The 12,503-nt window shown below is 39.4% G+C and overlaps 1 protein-coding gene across 4 annotated transcripts in view; it reads right to left on the bottom strand.

Annotated features, from left to right (window-relative positions):
- Window positions 1-4,269: 4,269 nt before the first annotated feature.
- med25 (mediator complex subunit 25) overlaps window positions 4,270-12,503 on the bottom strand; it is a 31,923-nt gene continuing 23,689 nt past the window's right edge. For 2 of the 4 annotated variants that reach the window (XM_005726264.2, XM_005726265.2), the window contains exons 16-20: window positions 10,131-10,244; window positions 9,844-9,915; window positions 8,220-8,390; window positions 8,012-8,132; window positions 4,270-5,340 (exon numbers count right to left, since the gene is read on the bottom strand). In XM_005726264.2, coding sequence (XP_005726321.1) covers window positions 5,237-5,340; window positions 8,012-8,132; window positions 8,220-8,390; window positions 9,844-9,915; window positions 10,131-10,244 — 582 coding nt within the window. In that variant the 3' untranslated portion in view covers window positions 4,270-5,236. The remainder of the gene's footprint in view (window positions 5,341-8,011; window positions 8,133-8,219; window positions 8,391-9,843; window positions 9,916-10,130; window positions 10,245-12,503) is intronic. The other 2 variants (XM_005726266.2, XM_005726267.2) reach the window with 2 other exon arrangements.

Raw genomic sequence — 12,503 nt, 5'->3', positions numbered from 1 at the left:
CTCTCCGAGGTGTACGCATCCACACATCAAACAATCTTAACGTCTTAAAAGCGTACTGTACAACTGCACAGAGCAAGTTCACGTATCCTTCCATTATCTGGCTTCACTTACCCTAACGTCGGCAGGTCTTAGAAAGGTGGTTATCTATTTAATAAGTTAACCCAGGGTTCATCAATCTAGGTAGAAGCATGTTCATATAAAAAGGGTGATTTTGGCAGCTTCTGACCAATCACAGCTGTAGACAGGCCTACTGACAGCTTAGCCCTGGACTTAAAACTACAATCATGGAAAAATATAAAGAGGTAAAACACAGAATACAGACCAATAGCAACACAGCTGCTGCAGACAAATCAGCGGTATCAGTGTCTATAACAGGACAAGCACAGTGCAGCGGTGTAGTATTGAAAACACACTGTATGAATGCTGGAAAAGATCGACTATATTAGGTTTAACCTATTTGAAGACCAGACAGAGTCCTGGTAAAAATGCTGACTGTGTAAGTAAACAAACTTATCAGCACGTATCACCTCTTTTATTTATACGTGGGATGTATTAATCTGATGGATTACAATCGTAATTTCATTGAGGGCATCCACTGAAGCTGCTTGTCTGAATCATGACATCGGTGAGCGTTGTCATTTTTACACTGCGTAAATTTGAAAACACACTTTGAAAAAATTGCTAAAAACAGACATTTGCTCGCCGATGTCAAAGCTTTTAGCTCGGTGGTAAGTTGAGGAATCAAACGTGGTTGGATTTAAGACATCATTATTCACAAAACATAGACTACATGCTTATTCTTTCAGCTGCAGCTGCAGTGAAATTTAATCGTCTGGGTATAAAAACAATAAACACAAAATACTGGCGGTGGCTAATTGTACCCCTCAGCTTCCTAGTAGATATGGTATGAATTTCAAAATTCTACATCACCTTGTTTTCAAGTTATTGCATTTACCATGCAAGAAAACTTGATCTCTTACCTATGACCTTGAGGCCAAAGTCAATGAGATTCAAACTCGATCAAGATTTTTAGTAGATACACCTATGGTATCCATTTGAAACTCCTAGGTTGCTTCTTTTTAGAGTTATCACATTCACAAACTTGGGTGTCCATGTTGTCTGCTCGCCCACCTGGCAGGTTAAAAATTCTATTCAAGCCTCGGCTTACATCATGTGTTCTATGATCTAAGCGTCAATGTAGAACAATAAAAGTGTTATAAAATTATTTGTAGAAAACAGGAAAAAAAAAACATCAAGGAACAAAGTTGTGTCCAAGAATCTATATTTACTACTGACGCTCACCAGAAAAACAGACGCGCGCAACTTTTGACCCTCCAGAAATGCATGAATAAAAGTCTGAAGGAATGGCGATGGCATTTTGCAAAGATCTGATTGGTTGGTGGGTGCTGATTTCAGACCTGCTTATATCTAATCTCGAGGAGGAGGAGGATCATGTATGAGGTGCTGTGACTGCTGTGGCTGTGGTATACAGTGTATACCTGACTGTACGTGGTAACAAAGTTAACTTGGCAATGATCAAACTATCAACAGCTGCAGGGAGCTTATTAAACACCCCCCATCGCAGAGCTTGGCCTGTAACAGGCTGGCGACCTGTCCAGGGTATATATACCACACCTGTTGTCCTAAAATATGTCAGCTTGAATAGTCAAATTTGCACTGACAGAAACTAGTCTGGGTGCTTTTAGAAGTGAGAGTCAAGGGAAGTCTTCTTTTTCAAGTTAACATTTGAATAAAAATGCATGAAAAATGTTACTTACTACACTTTTAAATATTTACTTCTCCTCAAAAATTTTGGAATGTCTCATTGGAGTTGGGAGCTGGTTGCTGCCTTATAGGATGTGCATTTGTAATAGCACTTGATCTCTTTATAAACTTGCAATAAAATGACGAGTTCAGAAGTGGCATGCTCTGAGCTTTATATCATCTGAAGCTGCAGTGCAGCACTGTGATATCGTGGCATTCTTTAAGGTATTTATGGAGCCCATAGATAACTCACCAAACAGGCTCTGTGCTGAGTTTACTTAAGCTGCATCAAGCTATACACGTCAGCCATACTTTTTGTTCTCTTTGTCAGGCCACTCTTACCATTGTGACGACCGCTTTCCCCATCTCATTAAACTAAATGCGCCTGAGCTGAAGTCCTGAATGTTTGCCGTTTTATTTTGAAGGAGATCAGAAGTCGACTCATCTCCTTTCATCCTTCATACTTGCACTGCCCAAAGGGAAGGAATTTGAGTTTCACAGACTTTGGTTCACCATAGATAGTTAGGTGAGTTTAATGGAGGTTGAGATCACACAGCCTCCTTGGTGAATCTGGAAACTACTAGGAGGAGCTCGAGGAAATAATGTAGATGTACATGGGTTACCACGTCCATAATTATGAAACGCAGCTTTCCTAATTATGCCGTGATTATAAGATTTTAAGCTCTTGTGCAATTAAATGTCTTCATTTGCACTCCAGGAACTAATTTGCACATTTTCTAGTTCTAGTTCTGCAGTGCTCATGAAGTTCTTTTTATTTACCAAACTGTCTAGCTCTGCAACTAAATGAATTATATTTTAATGTTTAATTGGCCATTGAAAAATTGTCTGTCAGGGCTAAGTAAAGGACACACTGGTGGTGTATAGTTTCATCTACAACCAGAAGAGAAACATCAAATATTCTTCTTCTGAGGGGTGCAAACTAAAACCACAACACCAGTGTTTAAGCAAAGAAATGTGCAATAATTTGACATCATGTGATCGCCAGATAATTAGTCCATTGCATCATAAGCAAGAGGAACATGACTTAAACTAATAACTCACCAAAACCCTCGTGATATTTTCTGTATAAGACAGTCATCATTGATTTAATGCTTTAATTACCGAATGCTTCTTTGTGATTATTGCTTTCCCAATTGGTGTTAAAGTTAATTTCCTTAATGTATTAAAATGCAAGGTTAAGGTTTTCAGAATATCTAATTATAACTCTTTTATATGCTAATATATGCAGCAAGGCTGTCAAAAACCTTATTGCATCATGTTTATTTGAATGAACCACACGTCATTTTTTTGCACACTGCAAGCATGGAAGGGAAACAGAATTTATTAATTTATTATTCATGACCACAGAAAACACCAAAACAAACTTTTTCTGCAATGTTCCATCTTAGAAGAAGCTGTAAAAGGGTTGACAGCCACACTATTACTTATTATTCTCAATGAAAGGTAAAGGGTCACATGATAACACCCATATATATTCTTCTGCTGATTAATTAGGAGGGGCTTGAGCCTATTCCAGCTGTCAGAGGTTGAAAGATGGGTTACACCATGGGCAGATTTCCAGCTGATTTTAAAGGTACTTTTCGTAATGAGCGCAATGAATTTGTAATACAATATTTTCACCACCAGGGGAGAGAATTTTACCATGTGGGTTCATTAATTTGTTTTCTTTTTTCACCTCTTTAGTCTTACTTCCATTACCTGCAGATGCTTAGTGTTCAACTGGGCTGTTATTGAAAATTTTCCTGGTTAAATTAAGTTTAAACAAATAAAGATTTTTTTCCTCACTGCACTGTCTTGTGCTACAAAGAGTTCATGTTCAGTTATATCAACTTTAGCGTAGTACAGAAATCATGTTTTGGATATGAAGTCACAGCAGCAGTTTCCTCACATTTTGTTGACGGTTGTAATCTCTTTGGAGAAAAAGAAATGTCCATTTTATGCAATTGTTTTGCATGACTAGTAAAATTAATTTTTGGAAAACGCCAGCTGACACAGACAGGAAATGCGTGAGTAAGAAACACAAGGAAGCAAACTGGGGAATCACCGCTGATGGCATTTGTGTCCATGTAGTTCGTGTACTAACCGCTTGGCTATCAGCTCCCCAAGTAGTGATTTGGTAAACTTATGTTTGTCTATACATTTAACCATTTTTATTCCATATGAATGAATTTGGCTGTTAATAACTTGGATACTGAAAAACTTATGAGCCTAGAAAGGCACTAATAGATCCATATTGAGATGGAGGCAGATAGACGGAGATAGAGAGGGAGAGAGGAAGATGAAGTGAAGCTTAGCCGGGCTCCGAGGGCCGGCCAGTGATTAAGGGATGGGAGGGATGAACACCAGCCACTGAGGGACTAGTGTCTATCTGTGTGAGTCCATGTGAAAGCGGGGCTGAGGAAAAAGCTCAGAAACAAGAACCCACTGTCACGGTATCTTAGCAACCGTCTCAGTCTCCCAGGTGACAGGGACTGACATCATTTCCTGTTGGTTAGTGTGTACACACAGTGTCCACGTTCTTTGGGGGGTGGGGGGACTGCATAAACTGACATGTCATTAAACATATGTGAGAGACTGAAAAGTTCAGGTGCGTCATTCTCCCTTTTCTCTCAGCGCCCGTGCCACCACGAGGTGCACAACAGGCCCGTGTTTGTCGATGTACAGGACTTAACTCACATGCAATAGAACTGATGCGAAAGCAGACTGTGGGCATATATGTGGAGTCCGTGCCATGTGCGCATGCGGCCAGCCTGTTTGTACGTTATGCCAAGGGAAACATGGCCAACTGATGCCATCTGGTAGGACTACTTGGCACGAGGAGACGCTCTATGGTTCCACAACATATTGGAGTAGTTAAAATTAACACTGTGACACTATTTGGCAGAAAAAGACACCGAACTATTACTGTGTCTATTTCAGTCTCACTCTCTCCCACCTTAAGAGTCCAAGCGGCGTTCACACGGGGGTGGCGGTAGGAGTGCGGACTCATCAACAATAAAACCTCTTTGTAATCACAAACAACTTGGTCTTATACGATGTTTACCTTTATTTCATCTCCATAAAACAACATGATCAATAATTAAAAAAAAAATCTTAATTTAAAAAAAACAAACAAAAAACACAGGTTTCCATTTCAATGATAAAACTTAGTATAATTTCTAGAAGCATGATAGCTTGTTCTATCCTGTGTGTAGTATGGGGGATTAGCGTGCTGATGGTTTGAACATTTACATGAAAAACTAATGCTCACATTGTGTGCCCCTAATTAACTTCAGCGACTCAGTCCTGTAAAAAAAACCAAAAAAAAACCAAAAAAAAAAATAAAAAATAAAACTGCTTATGACTTGTTTCCTAATTACGTTGAACATTTGTAGGATTAAAGCGACAGAGCAGACATATGTGTCGAAACTGAAAAATGGCTGCCCAGATTCAAATCAAAAGCCCAGTTCCATCAGATAAGATCCATGAGGACTTCATCCTCCATCATGCTCGAGACCTGTGGCATCCCGGGCTGCGGGACGGCTCCTCTCTGAGCTCCAGACATCATCATCTGACCTGGGATGGGAAGAAAGGATAAGACAGTTTCTGGAAACGCTTTAAAAATCGAAGCGGAGAGAAAAAGTTAAGAGTTTAAAGCAGGATAGTGAGAACTAATATGCTGTGGCACTGCATTTGTTCTCCTTTTTACAGAGACCTACTTTAGAGACACTTTGTTTGAGATAAGTAAACATCAAGGTACTTAACTACTGTGTACAGTGAGCTAAAATGTTTATGCGCTGCAATAAAATGTATTGGCTCAGACATGCAGGATTTCGAAGCCAAGTGCTTCTGTTTTATTTTTTCTCAAAGTAAAACATGAACAACAAACCACAGGCAATCGCAGACAAAGATTATGTATATGAAGCCATTTCGATCATCAGGGAAATCTTTGACACCCCATCCACGTGCACTGCCTGATGGCACTGACAGTGTTCAGACTGGGACGACTGCGCAGCGGCTGTGTTTTCTGTTGCAAGCGTAGCTTTGTTTTTGTTTGTTTTTCTGATTACTTTCAGTACGTGCACATCAAACCACAAAGCAAACCAGTCACTAAAATCAATCCATACTCTCAGAGGGTGTAACAAGTGTTGGATTTCAGTACTCTTAAAAAAGAAAAGCCACGTCTACTCTGCACTTTTTCAAACGCAACACATTTAATTTATTTACTCCCTATAGAAAGTAATTTGTTACCCCAAACACTAGATTACGATAGTGTTTTGTGTAATTTCGAGTCAATAATAAAGCACTAAACCTCTACAGTAAATTACAAATTCATAAAAACAAATACTTCTGTCAAAAAAAAAAAAAAAAAAAAAATTATATTGTTATTTATTAGGCAAATAATAAACTGAATTCATGAGCCGGCACACTACACTTCTCTGAGATAGAAAACTAATAATTAAGAAAAAAATAAAAAATTTCTGCTTTTTGTAGGTCAGTAAAATTGCAAATTCATGAATACAAACAATAATTCTGTTTGGGCAATTTAAAAAAAATGGATTAACCATTGTAGAAACATAAATGATATTGTAATTACCAATATTGTTCATTTAGGGCAACTGTTAGGGCTGTTCGATATAACGATATATATCGGATGATGATATGAAAATGTCTATCGTTTCATTTTATGCTATCGTTTGTTTCGTGGTGTCATAAAATAAACTGTTTACGGCAATATTTTTCCATAGTTTTGATGGTTACTGTAGAATTCCTTTAAGTTTCTCTTATACTTAATATAGCCACACTACAGACGGACAAGCCACTGTTTTCAAGCGTTGGCGTTAGCAACAATGACGGTAAAATCATCGCGTGGCTCTGCCGTCCACTTGTTTCTTTTCCACATAGACCTTTCACAATAAAGCTGAAGATTCTGTCCTGATTTTTCAAAATAAACTGAATCACGTGAAATACTATGCAGAACGTTTACGGACGAGAAGCTAAAAAGAGCCGCCAGGTGCTAAAAAAATAAACCTTAGAACAGCCTTTTCCCCGCAGCATGCCGTGTAATAAATACTCAAAGAAAATTGCGGCTGTTTCAACTTATGTAACACCCGACTCCAGGTACACGCCGCCCAGCTGAAAATACTTCACGCGAGTCGAGTTGCCTGAGATTCCCAAAATGTTACATTTGTGTGATATATATCGTTGTCGGGACGATAAATGTCTTATATCGGGATATGAGATTTTGGTCATATCGCACAGCCCTACCAGCTGTGGCATAAACATTACACTGCATGGAAGACAATGGACATATCCCTATAAAGCATGATCCAAAAAGCCTGTTCATCTCACAGCTTCACATCATAAAAGGAACATTTCAGAAGCAGAACATTTAATCTCTACTGGGTCTTTTATTTTTAAAAATGGCCAGATTCTCCATGTTGCGGCTCAGACTTTCTGCCCTCCTCATCAACCTTTTCTGAGTCACGCCACTTCCTACCAAAATTTAACATCGTTTTACATCTGCCAAGAAGATTATGTAATTAACTTTCTGGAGTCTATCCAGATGTTGGTCCAGGTATCTTGTGAAGTATTCTATTGCCAGACATGATATAATTGGACATCTCTAGTCTTATTTTCACAAAAACACATCAAATTGCATTAAGAAAAATGAAGCACACGTTCATCCTGTTTGAACTTCTATCATAAAAACATATCATATGAACTAATGTGGACCCAGAAATCCTTCTGGTTCCATGGGCTCAGCTCATGCGTGGCATTGAGGGAATTTTCAGGCTCAGCAGAGGCTGACTGCTCTTGTTTTTTTAAGCAATGAAAACATTTAAAGTTTGAAATCAATAGATTAATGCACCAGAACATTTCAATCAATGTGCACAAAAATAAAATGTCACGAATCAAAATTTGCCCAGTACACACAAACACACACTTGAATGAAATCTTCAACTTTAACAAGTCCATGAACTTTTGTTAGATACAGATGGCTGCTTTGGTGGCTTTAAAATTTGCTTTGAAAATAAAAGTCTGCAGAAATATCTTTAATGGAATAAAACAAGAATTGCTAACTTGTTGTCAGTTTCTAGAAATGTGACCTTTAAAAGTTATTATTTTCTTTAGATGTCAAGCTTAATATCCTCCAATGAGCACATTTCCTGACCCGTATTCTAAATGCCTACTTGAGTCAAATATTAGTGAACTCTTTCCATCTCTCTGTGGGATGCTTGCTGACCTGTCATGGGTTGCCTCCACTGGCTCTGCATTTGAGCCCCACCTCCTGGGGCCTGGTGGACCATCTGTTGTCCCAAACCTTGGTGAGACATCATGCTTGGCATGTGAGACACCCCACCCTGCTGCAAGGACAGAGACACACAACAGTTTCAGAATCAAGCATTTACTACAAGGTAATTCATTCGAACAGCTGACTGGTGCACTCTTACTGGCTGCTGTTGGCTGAGAAGGAGACTGCGAAGCTGTGGATTGGCTCCTGGATTTGTGAGGCGAAGGATGGGACCCTGGGGCGGGGCTTGTCCGCTAGTCGGAACTTGATTAGGTGGAGCGCCACTGACGGGCGGCTGTTGATTGGTTGGTCCGGCAGCTCTCATTGTCATCTGAAGGAACGCCACACAGTTTAAGAGTTAAGCCTAAATATTAATTAGAGTAATCACAAACACTGCTATTTTTGAAAGCAATGCTACAGTTAATAGCAGCTGCAGTGGTGTGACAAATTAGAATTCAACATTGTCACATACAAAAAAAGCAGTGTTTGTGCAGGCTCACTGAGCACTCACTTGGTTCAAGTGAAGAAAAAGAAAAGTTAAACTTGACCTGCACTTATTGTAAAAATGGAAAAATAAGATAAGTTCTGGCTCTCCAAATTACTGGGTGGATGACCCATAATCTCAGTTTACACACTTGGGGTACCTTAAATACGATCCCCAGCCAACTACAAATACAAGGAGTTATTGGAGTCTGATATTGGCGACTACAGTCTAAAAACCTTCAGATGACAATAAAAGATCAATTTCATTAAATTACACAAACATATGCATGTCATCAGTTTAATGTATTATTTAGCATCAAGGGCATGCGGCCTCAGACGTACTCAACAGGAACTTAAAACGTCAGCACACATGCTGTGACAGGAAATTAGCAAGCAGCTGAAAAATGAAGCAATTATGGAATGTGCAGTTCCTGTAGTGGCCACATGAGGCTGGCTCCAAAGGTTGTTAAGATACAACGAAACAGCACCAAAACCAGCCTTGCTTAGCATGAATAGCATGAATCACTCCTGGCTCAGAAAAACTGACAAAGCTAAAAATTAGGCCTCAAATTTGAGTCTAAAACCAACAGGTGACGTCAACCTCAATTTTTTTTTTTTTTTTTTTTTTTTAAATATAGTCCATGTAAATTAGCTACACACCAGGCTGATGCTGAGCAATTGGTTGAGAGAAATAGCTATCAACATTTTCACACACAAATGTAAGAGAAATCATGAAAGAATCAGGTTGGGGAAAATTCCACAGTCGTCACAATGTAGGGAAAAAGTCCTCTGCAGAGATTCACTCTGCTGGATATACTCCATGTGGTTTAAGTGAGGGAGCCTCATTGCATTTTTGAATTCTCATGTACTGTATGAGCAAAATTATTTGGTCACACCTCTTAATCTTTGAATTTGAGAGTTTTCACTGGAAAGGGAAAGCATTTAGGAGCTATAGTAATTCAGCCACAAAGTCCCAGACAAGATTACAATGTGTTGTGTAGGTGGCCAAGGACGTTTGTCCATGTAGTGTATGTTGGATAATGTTGCAGCACGTGTGAAAAAGGTTGAATACAAGATTCCTGACACCGTCAAACAAACGAATGTTTCTTGATTTTCAGGACAAGAGATGCAATTGTAAGGTAGCTTTGAATGAAGACACAAGGAGCTTATTATACTATATATTGTATTATAATCGATGTAGCTCAGTAAGACCTACAACTGGATTCTAATATTATAATTATAAACCCTTGTGAACAACGTAAATACATGTTGGTTAAGTTGAGAGCTACTTTGGGTCTCACCATGTTGTTCTGTCTCTGTTGCTCCTCCATCATAGAGACCTGACTAACAGGGGGCATGCCCACCACCACAGACTGGTCAGATCAGAAGGAGGAGGGAGGGGGAGTGGAGAAGAGTGGTGGAAGTGTGAGGGAAAAAAAGAAAAAAGAAAAAACAGTGGAGGAAAGAGTTAGCAGCAACGCATGCAGAAATCCCAGGCAGTTCAGGTGTCAACATCAGGCAGTGCAGGAGGAATCTGATGAGGGAAAACGGGCAGACGAGCCAGCACAAAGAGGGTTCATTTATTTACCTGCTGCTGGACATTGCCGTGGGAAACTGGAATAGGACCTGGGGCTCTGTTGATGAAGTTCTGGTTGGGGGGGACCTGATTGGGCTGCATAGGTCCTGCTGCACTGTTTAACTGCTGAATAACCAGAGAAAGCAAGAAACTGCGGTTATTATAACATTTAACCATCTTTAACTGGTCTCCACTCCAACACTGCTCCATCTCTTTAGTATATGACTTGAATGACACCACTGTATTTCACACATTCCACACACACACACACACACACACACACACACACACACACGCGCATAAAAAAATCCAACAAAAACCCAGAAAGAAAAAAACAACTAATCCAAAAAAAAACAAAAAACAAAAAAAAAACAAAAAACCAAACACTCACACAGAGTGGGCACAAACTCTGGATTGGTCACTTAAAAGAACCAGGCCATATTTTGATGGTTCAGGAACTGAACATTAGCACAGTGACAGATCCCAGTTACACCTGTATAGGAAGTCTAAGTCTATTATCCTAGTACGAACTGCGAGAAACTTATTTAAATTTGTGACAGGGAGACACGTCCAGGTGACTACCCTGCATCCTCTGGTAACACGCTTCAACTGAGTAGCCCTGTTAGTTGAATACAGTTACCAGTCCACCGGTTAACGGCAGCTCACCCCTTGATGATATGTACACTTTATGCATTGCTAGGCTTCTACTTTGGTGGCCTAGAACCTGTTAGAACCATTTAAAAAAAAGATGTAACAATACTTTATAAACAGGTTTAAACCCTTATGGTTTCATGAAAAATCCAAAAAGCGAGTCCACAGTTTAGCTTTATAGCTTCTACAAACTCCTACTTCCCTTTCTCCCTCTTGGGAAAGCCCAGACATGTCTGCAACATCCAACCATGACTCATACAGCCTGTCTGCAGTTACATCACTCAGCAGCAGTACAGAAAAATCATTTTATTCACTGATTACATTTATCATAATATAACTTGATTGTAACCAAATTATTATTTGCATAATATATAGATTTGCATATATAGTTTTCTTGAAGTCTGTGTTACTTTAACAACAGTAAGGCTTTTATCTGTTATCCTTGGGTGGAGAGGGGTCTCTTTTAGAAAACTGACAAAGTTTAGATAATTTAATAAGAATGAAATCCATGGCAGACAGAATCTGTTTGCTGCATCTGAGAATCGTTGATTAATTTCTTGCAGCAGCACTCATAACCTTAAATGCAGATTTAACAGCATTACAAGCAGACGCTCAGGTAATTTCTGAGGAAAGCAAATCATGGCAGACATAATCTGTGAGCTACGAATGCAAATCACTGGTGAGTTTCCTCTCCCACAGCCACTAATTCAAACCTGCAATTTTGCACTGCGGTTCAGATCGTTTAAAAGTTATTTAGCCCGGGTCCTCCAGAAACAAAGTCTCTTGGCCCTCTCCTAACCCAGTCCTCCACAAGCTGGCTATGTGACAACAACCAGCACTCCACAGCGCTACTGTATCACTGGATCTAGACTGGATTCTGACATAGAGATGTAGCTTTGCAAATTGTACTAACCACAATTATTACTGCTAAGACACAACATCAGTGCCATGAACCCAACCTATCTTACAACAGTCCCAGCTCTAACTTCCTGTAAGCGTGTGAACAACCCAAATCGTTCTACACAATGATGAGTAGACAACTTCAAATGGATCAATGCTGCTATCAGCACATGGCTGTTACAGGCCAGTCAATCCTTGTGTTAGTTTTTCTGACACCTCTTGCTTAAAACCAGAAACGTCAGAAAGCTTCTGATTGTGAAAATTACTTATTGTGAAAATTGCACTCAAGTGACCTGTGGCCTTTCTGTTCCATTGAAGGTTTCTGCACTCTCAGCTTGCCCTAGGACACCTGTGTTACAGTGTGACAGGTGAACTGCAGCAGTCAGTCCTTCCACCTGTCATCAGCTAGAAAAGAAAAAAGAAAAACAAATCGTCGTTTGTTTTTGTAAGCATTCCACTGCCTAACTGTCAAAACTGCCAAAAATAAATATATAAATATGCTGTTTTGTTATACTTATTGTGCAAGTGGAAATGAAAAAAAGTCCAAATTGAAGTGAATGGATCTTGAATTGAAAACTGCTAAATGTTACAAATATTCAAGCGGCTAAAATGGCTTTTTATTCCCAAATGCAAAATCCAATTAACAAACTGAAGATCAAAATCTGATTAGTGCCCAGATGAAAAATAATGCTTCTCTTCTGCTAATAGGAAGAGCACTGTTCAATCTACCATTCTGTCTTGGCTTCCTTTTGATAATCGTGTATATGCATCTCCGATCCTCACCCTAAAAGCAAACCACATCTGCGTATGCACAACGTAAAGGAGAGCTGATCC

The sequence above is a fragment of the Pundamilia nyererei genome, unplaced genomic scaffold (genome assembly GCF_000239375.1).
Source record: "Pundamilia nyererei isolate P.nyererei 1_Seehausen unplaced genomic scaffold, PunNye1.0 scaffold00018, whole genome shotgun sequence".
NCBI lineage: Eukaryota > Metazoa > Chordata > Actinopteri > Cichliformes > Cichlidae > Pundamilia > Pundamilia nyererei.
The sequence above is the reverse complement of the archived record's forward strand: the minus strand, read 5'-3'. Positions and strand labels throughout refer to the sequence as shown.